This window comes from Numenius arquata, chromosome 4 (genome assembly GCF_964106895.1).
Source record: "Numenius arquata chromosome 4, bNumArq3.hap1.1, whole genome shotgun sequence".
NCBI classification, from domain to species: Eukaryota; Metazoa; Chordata; class Aves; order Charadriiformes; family Scolopacidae; genus Numenius; species Numenius arquata.
Window position 1 is genome coordinate 384,742 of NC_133579.1, and position 20,198 is coordinate 404,939.

The window sequence follows — 20,198 nt, forward strand, 5'->3', positions numbered from 1 at the left end:
CTTCTGCCAGAAACCCAAACACAACTATGGGACTATGGTAAAGCATGTGCTATGATTTAGAACTGAAGTTCAGTATTCAGCTGTATTAAACTGAATATTGGATTTGCTGACTCAACAGCTGATGTTCACATTGGAGAAATACAATTTCCCTATTGACTATTTTTGTAAAGAAGAAACACTAATTAAGAGAAAATCAGAATAAGCTGTTTTCTGGCAACATGAAATGGAATGGGGCTAAACAGGATCCTCCAGAAATGTGTATTCTGGAATGACATAACAAAGAAAGAAAACCCAACCCACCAAAATAGTACGCAAGAATAATCTCTTATATTGTGAATATTGGAAAGAAAATACCAACCAACTGCTGAATATAGCTAGACAATCTTTTACCTAACATTTGTTCCAACCAGTCGGGGAACTCAAACCTTACTCAGTGAATTAAAAAAAAACAACCCAGCAACAAAACCATCACAAATTGGAATGAGCTGTACGTGAAAGGCAACAAAACTATTTTCACCAGAGTCACCAAAACAAATTTCACCAAGGAATATTCTACCCCGTCATACAACCCATGAGTTTTCATAGCTTAGACAAACTGAAAAGAATTAAAGTTGCAAAAAGCGCTCCTACAAAACATCATTTTGTCAGCCGAGGTTAAAGAAAACACAAAACAAGTTTGTTCTTTGCATATATACAAAGTCTATGTGATGGAAACTAGCACTTCTTGAGAACTTTGCAACACATAGACAATACCATTTGGTTGTATACTCAGACTAATTAATTACACAGCCTGCATCAGCGCGTGCTGCCACATGCCTTGTTAGCGCTTCAACTCCTGTGCTCCTCCCGCCTCCCACGGATCTGACCAGCACGCACCGGGAAACCCCTCTCTTTGCATTCCAGGCACTAGCCCTCAGCTGCCGTGGGGAATTAGGAGCTCGTCCGTCCCCGGGATGTCGGGGACCTCCCGCCAGGCTGGAAGCCGGGGTGGGGCTCGGGGGTTCCCGCCCGGCGGGCGGCTGGAAGGCGGCTCCATCCCGAGCACCATGGAGAGCTCCCGCGCGGCACGGCCGGGGAGGGGGCGGGGCTTCGGCGGCTCCCCCGGGTCCCGGAACCCCACCGGCCCTGCCCGCACCCCCGACCACGGGTGCCCGGGGTGGTGAAGCGGCCCCTGCCCACCTCCCGGCAGCGGGGCTTACGGCGCAGGCAGGGTTATCCGTGTAACCCCACGCGGCAGCGCTGGGCTCCGGGACTCCAGCCCCGGAACCACCCTGGGGTGCCCGCACCGTGCGCCAGCAGAGACGCATCCTATAGACATTAAGCCTTACGCCAGGCTGCTTTTACGGCTGAAAACGGTATTTTTCATACCGCCCCTGCACTTCTGTCAGTATAGTTCCGACAATCCCGCACTCCTGGCTGGCACAGAGATACCCCTTGTATGGCAGAGATTCACACAGGCGTAAGGGGAACGCAGAACTCCCCCAGGCCAGACATCAAACCCAGCTTTCATCTTTAGATGGAATTTTACCTTTGACTTTTTTTTTTTTTTTTCTTTTTTAAATTGAATGGAAGAACCTTAGTAAGCACATTAGGAAGACACAGTGGCACAAGGTGAAACAGAGTCTGTTTTAGTGTCAGACACTGGCACAGAAATGACTAAAGCAAGCACATCAATAAATGTCACTTTAACGGGGCAGTAAGTACATCTCTGCTGTCTGGGGCCTCAGATGCACCAGCCGCATTTACTGCCGCTTTGTCCAACCCTGCGTTAGCCAAACACCTTTTCACATTTGTATAACTGATGAGTTGTCACAAAACACACGAGTGTGCTCATGCGCACACCCTACATATACACACACACACAGAGAACTGGGAAGACAGATGGGGAATAGAGTAATCACATCCTCCTAACTTTACACATGAACTGTAAGGAATTTAGGCTTTTAAGTTAAATACCTGTCAGGATACCAAGTGAGAACGACACTCGCTCAGTTCAGACTCACCAGGGAAGTGCATGAGTGGTGCACGGTTCATCTAGGGGGTTTATCTTCACAGCTACCAATATCCTCATTCTTGAGCCATTTTGGAACACTCCCCTTTCAGGATATATATATCCATGTTTTTCCCTCCCACGAAATCCAAGGCATAAAGGCGAGGGGGAGGGCTAGGGCAAGAGGGTTTGGACCTAGGTCATTAATAAATTAAAACTGGGTGTAATATACCTAAAGATTTAAAAAGAAAAAAAAAAAAATCACCTCCCTTAACAGTTTTATTTTTTCTCTAAATGTGACGGATTTGTCTCCCACCTTCAGTTCTGCAGGGGCACTATGAAAACAAGCAGCTATTTCTAACAGACGTTCCACTGACATGCAATCCCAGGGATCAGGGCTGATGGCCCGTGTGTCACACACAGCCTGTGGGCTGGAGCATCAGAAGAGTTGCGGAACCTCTGCCCTTCACTAACAAAACCAGCTGATGGAGAGGAAACGTTCCCGACCTCTGACAGTCCCTCTGCACAGCACTGAACTGCACAGCCTAGTGTGTTTTCATCGTCTGCTTGTATTTATTGTAGGTTCAAACGCACATTATCCAATATTACTATCAACAGCCATTTGTGTTTCAATAGACCTTCTGGTAAGGCCAAATAAAAAGTTCAGAAAATCTTTTAAAAATTCTTCTTTCCACTCAGGTTAATGTCCTGTCCAGTCCTCGTATAGATCCCAGACATGTAAACAAGGTAAATGATGTGTCACTCCGGTAATTAACTAAATGCTGCTCAAAAAGCAGGTATCACGGTAACTGGATGGGGATTGGAAACCAGGGAACCTGCCACCTACAATTCAAAGCAGAAATGGCCAATACGTGTTTTACAGCAATCCTGAACCAGATTTATTTTCTTACTAAACTTTCCCTTTGTAAAAAGCAGTTTCAGTAAACGGTAAAATGCGTTTTCCCAGCAGAAACAAGAACTGGCAATTCATGAGTCAGAGGAAGGAACTGATGACTCAGCAGATCAGGAACTGCTCAGACCCACTCTGGGCTCGGATCTGTGCTGAAGGGCGCTCCACTTCCCATAATCCTAAACCAGGCTCCTCTGTGCAAGGGATGCGGGATTCTGATTCTTCAACTACTGATATGAATATGCCAAAATATGGCTCCTAGAACCTAAACCACCTAAACATGATTTGGCTAAGATTTGTCAGCTCTAACTATAATTACCAGTCACCCGTCCCACCGAGCTCAGTGGCCAGCTCAGGCAAATTATAGTAAGACAAGACTACACTGAATGAAGGATAATTTCTAAAAACAATTGTGACTAAAAAGCGTAAGATGATTGCACACCAGTGAACTAATTCCAAACCATCAATAGTTTGTGGTCTGTGACATGACTGCATCAAGTCTCTTCAGTCTCTTACCCCCCAAGACTGGTACCTGCTCTGGAGATGCTTTTCTTCAGTCACGCTTTCTTCAGAACTGGCCCCGTTGACAGTAATCCCAAGCGCTGGGAATGCGAACAGTGATCACAACCCTGCCACGGAGCACTACAGGGTACGTGCCATACGCTACAGAGAAGTTATACAAATTGACACCAGTGGTGTTTGTGAGCTGAAAGTAACCATTCCTGACAGAAAGAGTCTGTTTATTGTGGGAAAGGCACAATTCAGTTCTTTCCGATTGTTCTGTCACACATAACTACGAGGGTGCCAGTACTTCAAAGCGAAACTTCACCAAACACATCACTACATTCACCTACAAGTTAAGTGATTGGGCCTGTGAATGGCTTTAATATACTGCATAATTTATATAAAAACCAACAACACCTTCCAGGGCCTGACCCTTCTTCACACCGAGAGAACGTGAAGTCCGTTACTAATTCCAAAAGGCTGCTGTTCAGAGCCCAAGATTACAAAAGGTTGCAAACCCCGTGTAGGGTAATAACCTATAAAGCTGTGGAGCAGCTCCGTACGCGCTCATCTCTAACTCTGCTATTTGCACAGCAACCAGAATAAAAACCAGTCACTACTTACAACAAGTTCTAATGCTCTAAGAACATACATTTTTATGCAACTTTTTTTTTTTTTTTTTTTTTTTTTTTTTGTATTGGATACATCAAGAAGGCTGTTTTCAAAATAAGAGCTCAACGTTTCGGCAGGACAAGCATAGACTTTGGCTCTCCTTCAGGAAATGAGGGAAGAGAAAAAAGGAGCGGGACCTTTGGAAACCTTTAAAGACAAAAAGCACAACACTTTTAGATCCGTGGAGCAGAGGAGGAAGATGACAAGTATTTCTGAACAAAGGGAACTTAATAAAACAGGATAGCATGTTTTTTCTTATAAATACATAAAAAGATTAACATGTTCTTATTGGAAAACGGAACATGGAAAGCCACAAAAAAAAAAAACTTGCTTTTCTTCTTACATGTGAACAGAATTCTCATGTAGTTTTTCAAACTGGTTCTTTAAAAAAATCCTAGGACGTAACTGGAAAGTCCAGTTTGGATATTACTGCTGGAGAGTTTAAGGGATTCAGACTTTTTGCACTTTTCTAAGTTCCTTGTGCTGTTTCCCCTTAGAACACAGTATCCGACTTACTGTCACATATGAAGGAAATGCCTCCACAGAGAAACTTTTGAAGGCCAAGTTCTTCATGGCTATTTCCCTGTGGGTAAATATTATCCTGCTAAGTGATTTAAATAATCATTTATCTAGTAGGATTTACAAGAAAAATAACATTGAACCACTTCTGCTACCAAAGTTACTTAACACATTTTTACCATAACTTTAAATATTTCCATCAGAGATTAAACAGTATTTCATTGAATGGCACAGTTTTAGGTACCTGCTATTTTTATATACAGTATATATATTTGTTTATAAATAACTGTGTAACCAGAAGATTGCACTCAGAAGATGACAATGTGATGTCTCGACAGGTTTGCAGCATGAGGTGTAACTGAAGGAGCGCTCTAGCTTTCCATGCAGCAGTACAAAGCAGATGCTTCTCATTGCGCATTTTCTTTCCGCTTTTAAGAGTGTGTTCACACAACCATCCTTCGAATTCCACACTCGCAGCAGAACTTGGCCCATTCCACGGGATACCTGGTTCCACACTCATGGCAGAACTTTGATAACTGGATAGGAGAGTTCCCCTCGCTGCCTTTGGCATTGCCTCCATTGACCGAGGACGGGTGGTCATAACCAATTTTACCGTCAGATCTGAAAATCCCCAGATAAAGAACATTCTCTGTAACTCAGTTCAGTATAACTTGATGCAAAATTATTATAATCCTTGCAGTGAATTACTACTATTGCTACTGTCATTTTCATGCTTACACTTCCTGTTTATTTAGTGTTATACTTTATAACTCTACCTAGGCTCCCCTACCCATCTCCAGACATCCACCTTTCCCTCCCTGCAAGAAAACAAAAAAACCCAAAATTTTAGGAGCAGAATCAAATATTTGATTCACTACCTTGATTACCTAGTGTTCGAAAACTTAAAATTTAGCTTGTCAAAACAAGAAAGGCTAGAACAGCAATATATTTTTTCTCCATTTCTTTGTGTGCTCAGCATGCGCGTGTCATTCAGCTGAACCCCTCACTTCCCATTTGTCCCATTTGAAAGATCATCCACTTTTTTCCCCCAACAGCTTCTAAGAGGTTTTTGACACTTTAACACTCTTCTGTGCACATCTGAAACAGCTGATGACAAAGGTGTTCTGTTCGACGAGAAATATGCAAAATATATTGTATATCTTAAACATGCCAAATAACGTTGACCATGAGTTATCCATTAACTGCAGAGGACCGTATTTTCCCCAACTTCTTTTGCAATGAGTACTCCCCTTTACTGAAGGCTGTATTGCTAACAAAATCCACTAGGTTAGAGCTACCTTGAGTAACTATCTGAGTTGCTGGTTTTCCTTTTGTTTATTAGAGCACCCGTGCTCATGGTCCTTGACACACTGGGAGGGGTTGACGTCCGTGTTTTTGTTGCACCTCTAAAACAGAATAAACATTTGAAGAATTACAGACAAGAATAGGTATTTACAAATGATATGCATACAATGAGTTCAACAATCTACACATCAATTAATTTATGAAAAGTATAACTTATTTCCTACCAAGAGCAGCCAGAAGAGCTTTGGCATGAACTCGCCTGCTTTGGACTGGATACAACTTGAATCTTAGAGTGACAAGCGAAATGGACCAGCAGGTCCCTTCCTGTCCATGAGTTTCACCTGCTCTCACACCGAAACACGGGCAGATCCTGTATCACTGGTCTTTAGTATGTTCTAATGTCTACCTGGACAGCCTACACGTCACCTTTTAGGACTGGCAGGGATTTCAGAGAAACTGAAGAAACAGAGAAACTGAACTGCTGACTGCAGGTATTCAGAGTTTAAAACCACATAGAAAGAATAACATTCTCAATACTTTATAGCCAATATGAAGTGAGCCACAAGACTTTTTTCCTCATAGCCACAGACTTTGTTTAGGATGCATACTTCTAAGATAATGCTATAGATCCTCTTTCTTCAAAGCATAAGTATTATATTTATAAATATAAATAAAAGGAGGAGAGGAAAGAAAGTCTATCCAGCTAGGCATTAAAGCCTAATTTTGTTTCTAGCCTGTCACAGCATTGTGAGTAGCACTAAGAGAAAGAGGTAGAAAGGGGCATCCTTTTATCATCCGTCACCGAGGATAGAGTTTTTCATCATCGCTCAAAAGAATTACCATTCCCTGGGATTTCTTCTTCTTTGGCAATACTTCAGTGACTGTCACATCTTGTGCATAACACACCAAGTTTTTCTATTCTCACTCTTGAACACCGATGCATAAATGGAATTTAAGTTGGGAGTGGCTCATGGGCAGTAAAAAAAAATTAGAGCAAGACTCCATTAAAACAATTAGTCACCAAGAGCCCAATCAGCAACAAAAACCCAAGAGTGATATTTTTTTTTTTTTCTTCCCTTCAGATGAACTTAACAGCTCCTTTCAGAATTATAAACAACTTAGTCTTGGTTTGGTTTTCAAAGTATATATGAGGAAACGCATTCAACTTCATTGACTTCAACGGCAACACTGACGCAACTGAGGAACAATGTAGTAACTCCCGAGTTTTAGATTTGTTGCATAAAGCCCTTCTTCCTTCGTGTTCCGAGCATAGGCTAAAGATGGCCTTTCAGCTCTCCCCACCACCTATAATACATCAGTGGAAAAGCGATCAAATGAGCACAAAAGTGGAAGTCAGGACCTAAATTTAAGATTAAAATTAAGTGAAATTATATCTAACTAAAGTATTCAAGTTTAACAAGAGTGGCTTCTACATGCAACAGGTAGAGAGTAACCACCAAAGATTCTGGCTCACTGGGCAGGACACCAGCCTTCTCTGTTAGTTTTCCTGCCTGCCCTCTTTCTTAGCAAGGAGATTCTAAAGATGGTTTCCTTTTTTAAAAAAAAAAAATAGCCTGCAGACTGAGAAGCACTACATAAATTACATCAAAATTAAAACCTATTAAATGTTATGTCAGTCTTTTAAAAGTTACAGAATACTTGAATAAAAGTTCTAAGCGTAATCTAAATGACACTGTTCCAAGTACTCACACCAGCACAGATGCCAAACACTCCTCTTGTGTTATCTCCCCCAGCTCGCTCTACACTGAAGAGAGACCTTTCCTAACAATTGAGTAAAAGTCAGAGCTCAAGAGTGGAAAAAACATACCGGACTGCTCCTTTAGTTGTTATGGAAGCTAGAAAAGCACATACAGAAAAACTCATCTGTAGCCCCAGAAATGGTGTGGATCGTCCTGGAGCATGGGGGGATCAGACAACGATGCAAAGAACAGAATTATGTCTCAATTCCTGATTAGACAACTCCAAGTAATTTAAAATAAATTTTTCAAAAGCATTATTGATTTAGTTTTTTCCGAATTTTCAACTTGGGACCAACATATTACTTTTTCAAAACTAACAGCATTAATTTCTAAAACTAAAGTCTCTTTAGGGTGTAGTTTGAATCAATCATTTTTGAACACAATGCTAGGAATCACAGATATTTGGAAGCAATTAACACGAAAAAATATCCACTATTTTTTCCTGTATTTCACCTGTTCGGTTCTCTAAAATATGTGTAATATATCCTCATCCCACTAGGTACTTTGAAAATTCACCCGGTGCTTTAATACAAGGTGTATACTAGAGAAATTTTCCAGAAATCAGTGCCTTAAACCCATGACTGGTATGGTGCCTGGGACAGCATACAGGCCACCGACTGAACCAGGGAAAAAATAAATCAAACCACTGAAAAGCCCCATTGAAAGTGCACTGTCTGCCCTGTGTATTGAGGGAGGCAGATTCCCATGAACAGATAAAACATAATTCATTAAAGGTTTAACAGGACATCTTAATTCTGAAGAGTTTAAACACAGCTTTCTGCATAATTTCTGTAGCTTCTTCCCCCCCTCCCCCCCATTAATTTTCTAAAAATACAGAAAAAAAATTATCTATTTTCAGACTAGAAACTTTAAATAATTACGTGCAATGATTTCTGCCATTTGGATGAGTAAATCAACAGGAGCAGCAGGCACCCACTATCTATACCTTCATCCATCCCAGATCTGGACACGTAATTAGCATCAGGTTTCATGTGTATTTGATGACAAATCTTGAAATCGCATCCTTACATTGCGGTCTGATCTCTGGAGACAGATGTCTTCCAACAAAGTCAGACCACCTTCATTATCTCAACTTTTGTCACCACATCTTGGTCTCTCCTGCTCTGTCCGACCTCTGCCATTCCTACCTACTTGTCCACTTCTGTTGGTTTTCCTGTTTGGTTGGATTTTATTTGTTTTATCCTTGCAAAGGCATATAAATCCCTGTTCTAAGTTGTATCGTATGAGGTATTAATGAAGGCAGCAGATGAGGTTGTGCACCAACACCACCTTGAACTCTTAAAATCTGGACATACCTTTAAAGACATTTAGTATCCATTCTCGATTTCAAACAAAGTAAGATTGAAGGGGACCTCCCCTCCTAAAGCAGCTCACGTTGTACATCTAGTTGAATTACCACTACTTGCAAAATGAAAAACGGAAAGAAATTTGTAAAAGCAGCTTGCCTTTTTCTATTTACGCATTCACAACGTGGTTGGATTTGGCTATACAATACTGAAATATCAAACTTGGTTCCTAGACAGGGCGTTTTCAGATGTCCTTGACAGCTATCACTCTCACCCACAGCAGCTCATAGTTCTGTGCAAAATCATAAAAAGTTCCCTATGACTAATGGTAGGCATGCCAAAGTCCAGCCACCTCTGCCATAAACTGTGCCCATCCACGCTGCTGTGCTGCATTGAACCATGGCTAGGAGCTGTTTGTGTTTGGCCAGTGCTGCTGGCACGTAACACACCGAATAACCTCCCACAGGGAAGGCAGAGTTAATTCACGAATTATCAAGAGCAGAGCACCCACTCTCCTAAAGGGGTTCTGGAGAAGAAAGACCAAATCCCTGCTCTATGGAGAGGGGCTATTGTAAGCACGTCTAGTAACTCGCTATGCCAAATTCTCAACATTTTAGTAATGTATTATAAAATGAAAAGCTGACCTAATTTTGATGGTTCCCAGGATTTATAGCTCTAACTGAACATGCAGGGGAACAACAACAAAAAACTCTGTCTAAAAAAGAGTTCCCCCTCTTCTGCTTCTTCAAATAGAAACCCAAGTTCAAATGTTCTGGCCCTGTCTCAAAGATACTTCAACTCCAGTTACACCACTACAATAGCAGTAAGAGGTTTAGACACATTTCTACTATTTAAAACCTTACATTCCATGCATGTGCCATATAATTCATTACTATTTTCTCTTTTGCAATATGCTTTAAGATATTGTTTATGAATCAGTCCATTTGAATTTGGCATCTTCCAAATGACATCAAAGGGTTAACTACAATATAGGATCTGTTCATTTCTAAGAGATTGGAATACCCTTTCTTCCAAACTTAGAACTTAAACTTGCTGAATATTCACAAGTCTTTATATCAGGTAAGTTGGACTTCAAGGCTTCACCTCTCTTTACCAAGCCAGCCTTGCTTACATCCCTGGACCACCACAGCTACATTCCAGAAGCAGGAGATAGATAAATATTTGACTTTAAGAGAATAAAATTACTTTGTCATAGAACATTTGCCTGTAAGGCAGATATTTGCACAGTATCAGGCTTAAATGCTTACTTCAGCTTTATATAATGCAAATTCAGATTTATCTCAGTTTTACAAAGATAAAAGTTCAATAGCTCTTACTCCATAATCAGTCACTGACAGAAGAAATCAAACCTGAGAAAAGTCTTCACCTTTCCTGTCCCACCATGCAGCTGGTTATCTGTTTCGTGCCAGGTACTTATACTAATTATATTAAACACTCTTCTCCCATAGCATTTATAGTGAAGACATACTGGGCAGCAGGTAGGTGTCTGTCAAGGTCACACTTTTACTATTCCAATGCTTTGGAGGAACATTTCTGCGAGAGAGATAAGCCACGCTGGTTTGTAATACTTACTTCTTCATAGGCAACAACTCATTTGGTCTTTTGATGGTACTGTCTGTTTTTGTATCAGTGTCATAAAACCTTTGCACATCTCTTCCAGTTCGCAGTGGTGGGCCTAACTTGTCCATCTTACTACTAAAATATACAAAGGGGTACTCATAAGGAGATTGCTAGATTGCTATTTAAGTTATTGCAAAAAAAATTATAAAATTAACATACTAATAATTAAATACTTAGATTCCCAAAGAATTCCCATTGACTTAAAAAAAATGTACAAATAATAATAATAATCCAGCAAACAAAAGGGTGGTTCTTACTTTAAGAGGAAAGGATTTCATAAACTTATATTTGGATTAGGCTTCCAATGCATTGTTTTATTCTTTTTTAGACAAAACAAGAAATCCCCTAATGCCAGTTATCCTCACCAGCTGCACAATGTAAGGCATTTGCCCCTTTTTTCTTTTAAGAACAGCTTTCATAATGTCAAACTCATCACATCTAGAAAAGGGGGCTCATAATTACAAGTCACTTCATTAAGATGTTAGAAAATAACAGAGATGTAAGTACAAGCCTCCTTAGCTTCAGAATTTGCAAGAAGGAAAAAAGTTTTCCTCTTTCACTTTTTATTTTTTCCAGTATATGCTGAACATTGTGCACAGAGAGAATAACATGCCTTCCGTTCTTTTCTTTTATGGAGAGGAGAAAAGAACAGAGGAAAGCCTGAAAGAAAAACAATTTTGTTATAATATCAAACCCCCCTGAGCTCCCATACAGACAGTACTATACACACAGGCAACGCTTTAATACTTTTTTACTATTATGGATATTAAAACCAAAAAGAATAAACCCAAAATCAAATTTTAAAAATATTAATTAAATGAAACCCTTAAAAAATAAAACACACCACCATCCCTCCCTCCCACAGATCATCATAAGGAGAATTGTAGCTTTTGAAAAATCACAACTTTTATTAGGAAAATTAGGTCTTCAAGTAAAGTTCCGCATTTTTATCATCCTAATCTATAGAGTGAAACCTGCAAAAAGCCCAATATATCCCCAACCCCACCTCAATGATGTAACACAAGTTTCTTCTTATTTTCAAAAAAAGGCTAGTAACTTAAGCCTTCACTGGAAAATTATGACACTTGGAGTATTTTTATTGATCTTTCTGAAATTCAAGAAGAAAGAAACCAAGCCAGACTGATGGAAATGGGTGTGTAGCTGAAGCTTAGCTCTCTGTTTCCCACCCCTAAAGGGATGTCATCAGGAAAAACCAACCAAGCAAACCCAACAAAACACACCCTCACGCTGAGAGAAATTATTTCTTAAAATTACTGTGCAGTTTTCTGGTTCTTGTCATATAACCTTAATAAACCACAGTGCCTGGAAAATTACTACACAGCTAATTGCTGTCAAGGAAGCATAGTATTTTCAATATAGCTTTTAAATATATATATATAAAAGGCTCTGGTATATCTCCAACACACATATCATACTATTCCTTTTACACATACACATATCATACTACTCCTTTACCTACTCCTTTTAAAATAACATTGTGTTAAAAGGCACAAAACCTATAAAGTTTGCAACATAACTTCTGGTGTAAAGCTCTGATGTAAAGCTCAAAATCCACATTACATCTGTAAAGCATCAGAGGAAATCTCCCCGTAAGGAACAGACATTCAGCAATGCTAAATGATAGTCACTCATCATGAAGTCAGCAGGAACACTAAGATTTCAGTCTTGACAATTCAGCCCCAGATAATGCAGGCTGTGAGATAAGTTCCCCTTGAGTTCCTCTTCCCACTCCTCCTCCCAAACAGATGTTCTAATTCAAACTAATTAACTCGGGAAATGCTTAATCAACTCCTGTTTGACCACATACATATTTTTTCTGTCTTTCCCAAGGACCGAGAAGCGAGACTGAGGTCTTTGACACCACAAGACACATACTGCAGCCTATCACGATTTTCTCAGCTCTCTGCTGACTGAACCTTTAACAATTTATCAACATCATCTGTGAACTCCAGACCTTTGTAGAAAACAGAAGACAATAACCTAGAAGCAGTCACGACACTGCCCATATAAAGAACTACAGGGTTCTTCCACATTTCACAAAACTAAAAAACCCAAAGCTGAGAGCCTTTTCATGTACTAACAAAAAAAAAAGAGCACAATTCTAAGAATCTTCTGAAATGCAAAGACCACCAAGACCTTGATTTCATTGCACAAAGCTGTGTAATTTATAGTCTTAGTGAAAGGAACAAGCTATTTAAAAAATAAAACGTTTTTAAAGGCTCCACATGCTGTATGGCAAATATGTAAGTGGAATTTAAGGTTTACTGATACTGGTTAGGTGCACCATTCGTATTGCATTTCGGCTGTAAGACAGTCCTGGATATGTCACTAACAGACATGGGTCCCAGGAGCCATAACTTTGATCAGCCTAACACTAAACAGTATGTTTTAACCCCAAAATAAAATAGAAATGACAAAGTAATCTTTAAGGGTTCATTTGCCATACCGAAAAACATCAAGTCTCAGTAAAAAAAAATTAAGTAACTCCTGTTCAGCCATGGAACAGGCGTGGGCAATCGGTCTGTAGGGGCAAGAGCTCTGGCTGGGCACAGGCAGCGGTGCCGGGTTCTGCCGAGCAAACCAGTTGGCCTGCTGGGGTGGAGTTACCCTGTTTGCTTGGCCGGAGGGCAGGAAGAACAACCACCTACCCAATGCTGTCTCCTGAAGAGCTGGTTACTGCTGACAGCTTACCAGAACTGCCCTGCCCCTCAAGAAATATAAGATAGCACTGAACTCTGTACTCTTACAGAGTATGTATCACACTTAGGTCTTAATGTGATTCACTATCAAAATCTAAGCCTAACTACAATTTCGTTAGAATTAATTTTCCTTTTCCCAGTTCTTCAAAATCAAAAAGATGAAATCCCATTTTCAGGCAAGCGAAGGAAGGTTTTCCTACCGACCACGATGCAGAGTCCTGTGCTGCTCCGGCACTCTGCCTTGCTCCTGCAGGGCTCAGACGGTACCCGCAGTGCTTACTGCTGCTGGGCTGGCCCTCTGTCCCCGCAGAGACATCCCTCACAGCAGAGCTCTGCCGACACGGCCCACTCTGCGGCTGCAGCGCGAGCCCCACCAACCCCAACCCAGCTCCTGTTGATGCTGTGGGCTGCTCTCTCAGCAGTCCTTTACTTGGGGAGCAGAATTAAAATGAAAAAAAAAGGAAATAGTATAGCAAAAGTGACTTAAAATAACGGAGTTCATAACATTTGGTTGCATTTCTTCTTACACAAAATAAAAATGTATAGTGCAATATTGAACTTGATATGAAATGAAGCTCAAGAACCTTTCCTTTACAGAACCGAACACCCCGGAGACCCGGCTCATTTCAGCCTTCTCCTTTAACACGGAGGCCCGCGTCAGCGCCAGGGGCTCCCTCACCAGTCCCAGGCCAAGGGTGCCACCTAAAGAGCACGGGGGACACTGCACCCCTCTGCGCTGTGATCACATTCCCCAGCACACAGTCACTTCTCGCCCCATGGCATTCACCCCAGAGAACAGGCACCACGACTCCACAGGGAGCAGCAGTGTCCCACCCAGTATCCATATAACCCATCCTTGACATTGCACAACTTAATTGCAATTCTACCATTAAGCCTCACTACCTCTTTGCCAAATCTGGAATTACAAACACCTAGGCAAAAATAGAAGGTTTCACTTTAATATATATAAAAAAAACCCCCAAAACTACAGTTTGCCTTACGGCAAACCAGAGGAGCTTCTTACAGCAAAACCTGGAATTTAACCTGGTTGAAAGAAGCGTGTAGGCCCTTAAATATTTGACAAGGAAAAAAATAAATATATGATGTGATCTCTTAACATTGCATTTGAAAGAGTGCCCTTAACACAATCCCTGTGCCATGCTGTGCTCAGTAAGTCATGCACTAATCACTCGGAAAGAGGAGGTGACACCTGACAGCAGGAGCTCTGCCTGACTCGGGTACAACAGAACCCCACGTCTCATGCTCCGCCTTGGCATTTGGCTGGTCAAATCCTAAACGGAGCAAAAGAAATACATCTTGTTTCAGCCTAATGAAGGTTATTTTTATAAAATTTTAAAAGCCCTTTTATTTTATAAAATAATTCTAGCTGCAATTAGCTACAGCCTGAATCATAAGACGTTTTCATATTTAAAATCTTTGTCACTACAGTATTAGCTATTTTCACTCTGTGACTTCGGATGTGTCAACTGTTAGTGTCTCAGTCCCTGCTCCAATAGAACTATGTAGGTATTTCAACAGAACCCTACGGATTTCCCCCTCACACCCCAACACTAAGGCCAAGATTATGAAGGCCAAAATTGTCCCTAGTGACCAATGTGCGGCACAGAACTGTTCCATGTTGTGACTGCTCCTACACCTCTGTGCCTCGACAGAACTCCTGGCAAACTCCTCAGAAGCGAACACAAAGTAGCCAAAAGACAAAGGAAGAATGGCCAGGTCTCACGTGTAACGCTTCGGAAAGAGGCACGTTTCACAGCCCCCTGTGAGAAGACTGGTTAGCACAGCCAGCAAGAAATCACAAGGACTGGCTGGCAAACACCAGAAGGGAGCAGAAGCGTTGTGGGACAGAGAAGTGAGAAGGACTGCAGGAAACACACTCAGCACATCCATACTCCTAAAAATTGTGCAGACAATGAAGTGAGGGTATACACCCAGCTAACATCCACTGCCTCTCAGAGACCATTATCCGAGAGCCATGCCAACCAGGAGTCACCTACTGGCAGCTACAGCGCGTGTGAGCAGAGGGAACCTGTGCAAACACCTCTCAGAACACCAGCTGCTGCTTGGGTCTGCCACAATTCCTCCTCCAAGCTTCAGAAGGCGAAACAGAAGACTACAGAATATGAAGCAGTGAGTTCAGTGAGCAACCCAGTGGTAAAATTAAATAGAACCTCCCTGTTAAGAAGTAAAGGCCAAAACCTGTGCTCCCTCACAAACCAGTACAGACTGCAATTAGAGACTCGTTAACAGGAAAAAGCCTTGCCCAACCGCTGGGGGGTTGGAACCCGATGATCTTTAAGGTCCCTTCCAACTCAAACCATTCCATGAGTCTACGATTCACCACCGTGGTCAGAAACACGCCTTCCAATCATCTCAGCTGACTTTCTGTACTGTGGCTTGCAGACCTACTTGTTTGCCGCTCATCAGCGGGTGTTAATTCAACTTCTGAAAGTGGAGAAATGCAATATAAAAACCAGTCAGTGACTAACAGAGCCTGGGGTTTCCTGACACTCGCAGCAGATGCCTACAAGCAGTAGTGAAGCTGACCTGCAGACCAGGGACTACTGGGACGCGGGACAGCCTACTGGGACGCGGGACAGCCTACTGGGACGCGGGACAGCCTACTGGGACGCGGGACAGCCTACTGGGACGCGGGACAGCCTACTGGGACGCGGGACAGCCTACTGGGACGCGGGACAGCCTACTGGGACGCGGGACGGATCAGGGTGGGTGGTGTGGTGCAGGGAATACATTTTCTGACTACCTCACAGACTCTGCCTTGGGTCTGCCTGAGAGTTTCCAGAGGAGCGGGTAGGGCAGGGAGGGACAAACTGCATCCTTGTGCTACGTGGCATTAGGAGGGAGGTGTGACAGAGCTGCAATTCACACTTGCGTGTAAGACTTAAGAGCGATAAACTAAAAAACACTAGTTTTGTGTCATAAATAAAGTTCTCCAGAGATCTTTCAGAATGTCCTCCTTCTTCCTCACAAGCTCAAGCTGTTGTTTTTCTCCACCTTATACAGCCTTCCCCAATCTGATACTCATTTTTATGGGAATATCTATCACCAGTGTTATAACTGCAGTCACTTTGTTGTACGTTTTATGTTTTCACTCAGTGCTCCTTGATGCTCCTCAAACTTCTGTACAATTGCACTACTTTTCTTCAGTCCCTTCCATACATTTCTTCCCTGAGACAGTGTGTGCTGACAGCTCCCAGCAAAACATCAGTAGCAGCATTATCCCACCAGCACTTCCACTGAACTCCAGCAATCTACATTTACCACTGGTGTTGCTAGTGGAGAGCACCGGTCTCCATTGCCTTATTTGTGCTCATTCATTTCTTGTCTCTTGCGTATTGTAAGACAGGAAAGGCAGGAGGGAAAGTATCCACCCTTTTGTGGTAAGAGGGAAGATCCTCTCACAACAGGCTTGGGACCTGTGACAGAGGTGTCTTTCTTTTATTCCCACAAATTGCAGGAAATTAAAAATGAGAAAACATTAGGCATGAAGTCTCTTCCCTCTTACAAAGGAAAAAAACTATAGCTCCAACCACTTCTGCATAGTCTATAACTTTTTTATCTACCTTATATGTATTTTTATCTCTTGACCCCTTTGCTGTTATATTAACATTAGAAAATGCATCTTTGCCTACTCCAATGTTCCTTAAACATTGTGTTAAACATATCCTTATAAATAAAGGATAAATTCCAAACACCGTACTTCCTAGGTTTACAGGAAAAGAAAAACGCCAGTGAAACAGACCACAGACACTTCTAGAACTAGCACAACACAAATATGAAATAAAGCATAAATGATACCAGGAAACGGAAACTTACCCTGCTTGTGGGTTCACCATTCCCAGGGAGTTCTTATGAGCTGGTGACAACGTCTGAATTTTGCTGCCACTGGATCCAGAGGAAGAGAGGGCTTTACCTGAAGAGGCACCTTGCAGTTGAAAGCAAACATGAAACTATGAGAAAATGTAAGATTTTGCTGCTGGAATAATACAATTCATTATACACTTTCTAATTGTAAAATTCAAAACAAGACTTTTAGAAATATCAAGATGTGAACAAGTGTCAAGATAACAGGAAAAAGCAAGTACATTTCCAGAAATTTACAGAAAATATGCAATTAAGACATAATGTTGTATTCTAATAAAAAATGTTGGATCTCAATTACTTTCTTCAGAAAGAAAAAGGAAAGAAGTCTAGAACGTCAAAGTATGTACAAATAGAACCTGTTTGCTATTCTGACTTCAGAATAAGACCAGTGTTTGCATAATTATAATATACATGCTTGACTATGTATTTTCACCAATTCATGATCATGTTCAGCATACAAATTAGTTACAGAATTAAGCAACAGAAAAATCTCAGGTGAGAAATCAGTATTGGCTACCATTATGCATTACTACAGAATGATTTTGCAGGTTCAGTTCAGAAAAAAAACTAGTTTGACCAGATATATAAAATAGAAGAGACTCCTATGTGCTCAAGAGTCTTGCTGGATAAATGCTAATCAATTCCCCTTCCAACTTTACTTTAAATAAGTTCTTACAAACCACTATATCAATTTCAACGATGAAGTATACAGCCATCAAAGGTGTAAGTCGGAAAAAAAATCAGGTCACGAAAACACTGACCAAAAAAGGTTGTATTATGAAAACCAAACCCCGTCTTACCCACTCGTATAACACTGAGCTCCTCCTGTGAGTATTTGTACTTTGTCAGCTTAGACCACTGGACAATGATGTAGAATTTCTTCCAGCTATTAAAATTATACTGCTTTTACTGCATAGTTTGAGATCTAATATTTAGAAAGGAAATGGCAAATTCGTAACATTCATTTCCTACCTACAACAGTTTTGGTAACACCACTTGGCTGGGGTAAGCGTGATGATGATGATGGTGGTGTTGATCCTACAGAAGGCATCTTCTTAACTGCAGCAGGTTTGTACTGTAACAAAATACAACCTAGAAATTTAAGCAATTAAATCAAACTATCTCTATAACACGGTAGGTAGTTAACTCAGGCCTGTGGGAGAACAGCCTGTGATTACCAAGAAGGGAAACTGTTTCTGGTACGGGCTCAGGCAGACTGTTTCCCCCAGTCTGCTTTCTCACACACACAGACCAGGAAGAAAGATTCTCTAACTTTGCTCTGTGGATTTGTTTTTTCGTTTAACTGTATGTCTTGGTGTGTTTTCCACTTTTCTACAGCTTTTCTCATCTTTTCCCATGGCTGTCTCACGAAATTAACATTATCACCTCATTACCAGTTAATTTTAAAAAGAACATTCATAGAATAGAATCATAGAATCATTCAGGTTGGAAAAGACCCTTGGGATCATTGAGTCCAACCATCAACCCTACTCTACACAGTTTTTCCCTACACTATATCCCCCAACACCACATCTAAACAACTCTTAAACACGTTCAGGAATGGTGACTCAACCATCTCCCTGGGCAGCCTGTTCCAGGCTCAAGGACGGAATTATTTTTGTCTTTCAAATCTTACTTTCACCTGTGCGCTCTGGACCAGTCCCAGCACCGAGCCGGAACACAGTGCAAGAATCACTAAGGAACTGCTTTTGGCTGTTTAACTCTTCACAGCTTCCAGAAAAAAAGAGCATTACCACCAAACGAAAAGAAAAAAAACCCACACATATACTTTAATCGTTCATTTGTTTCCATCATAAGTTAACTGCTTCAGCTCTTACTTTAACATGCCTGAATTCCTCTAATTAGCCAAAATATTGCTGTCAGTTCTCCTGCGGTCATCACCTTTATTTGTCCCCCTAAGGAACAGTCTTGAATTGGCTTCAGAAGACTTACACAACTTAAATCCAACTTTCTTTACAAACACCGCATCTCTGTTTCCTGCTGCCACCCTTACTTGTCATTTTCACAACTCTCTGAATGACATTTAGGACTGGTTCTGGCTTTGCAGCTGCTGCCATCTGATCTACGGATCTCAGCTACTCTCTTAAGAGAGGAAAACCCTCTCCCGTGCTTAGTGTCTGACTTCAGTTTAGCACAAATAACACAATTACAGAATAAAATAGTTAAATCCATTTAAGGGCAACACACTAGTTAACAAGCTTGGTTTGATGTCGAATGCAAGTTCCAAGTTAAGAAAAACACTGTAGTTCACCTGTGTTCGAGTAGGAAGCTTCCCTTTGGTATCAGCTGCCAACTTCCCCTTGTTGGTAATACGGGCTGCTTGCTCCTTACAGAAATTGATATGTCTGTCCGCTGCGTTTTCATTGAACCTCCTCTGACAATAGGGACACTGAATGTAATCTTAAAAACATAAAAATCTAACATTAATAATGGGTTTTAAAAAATAAAGTGTCTTAAAGTCTTTTAAAGACCAGCCCCAGCCCCACCCTTAGAGAAAATTAAGGCCTCTTGAATCTGGAAATGAAATACAGATTGCTGGGGAAAAGAACCTTGTCCACATGTAGGGCAAAAGACGTTTCCTGTTTGATGGCTAAGAATGAGAAGAGTGGTTGAGGATTAGAAGTAACCTAAGTGCAACCAGAAACACTTTGAGAGGTGCTGTTCAGCAGAGAAGGTGGCCAAAGAGGTGTATGGACACAGCAGGGCTATCAGCTGGGAGGATGCAGAAAAGAGGCTAAACAGAAATTACAAACACAGTTCAGTTTGTTCAGGATACGAAAATGCATTAAATCCTTTCCCCATACAAATAGCAAAATACCTCAAAATCTGTTTCCTCTGGAAATTTTGAAAGGACTGGGAAATACTAACCACAACTGATCACTGAAAAAAAAAAATAATAAAGAATTGGAAATTTAACAGAAAAAAAAAAAAATATCAGCGGAA

General features: G+C 41.2%; 1 protein-coding gene across 2 annotated transcripts in view; it reads right to left on the bottom strand.

The window, feature by feature from the left end:
* Window positions 1-1,564: 1,564 nt before the first annotated feature.
* ZC2HC1A (zinc finger C2HC-type containing 1A) overlaps window positions 1,565-20,198 on the bottom strand; it is a 34,290-nt gene continuing 15,656 nt past the window's right edge. The window contains exons 5-10 of one of the 2 annotated variants that reach the window (XM_074146427.1): window positions 19,507-19,655; window positions 18,207-18,309; window positions 17,187-17,295; window positions 10,561-10,683; window positions 5,894-6,001; window positions 1,565-5,216 (exon numbers count right to left, since the gene is read on the bottom strand). In XM_074146427.1, coding sequence (XP_074002528.1) covers window positions 5,039-5,216; window positions 5,894-6,001; window positions 10,561-10,683; window positions 17,187-17,295; window positions 18,207-18,309; window positions 19,507-19,655 — 770 coding nt within the window. In that variant the 3' untranslated portion in view covers window positions 1,565-5,038. The remainder of the gene's footprint in view (window positions 5,217-5,893; window positions 6,002-10,560; window positions 10,684-17,186; window positions 17,296-18,206; window positions 18,310-19,506; window positions 19,656-20,198) is intronic. The other variant, XM_074146428.1, reaches the window with a different exon arrangement.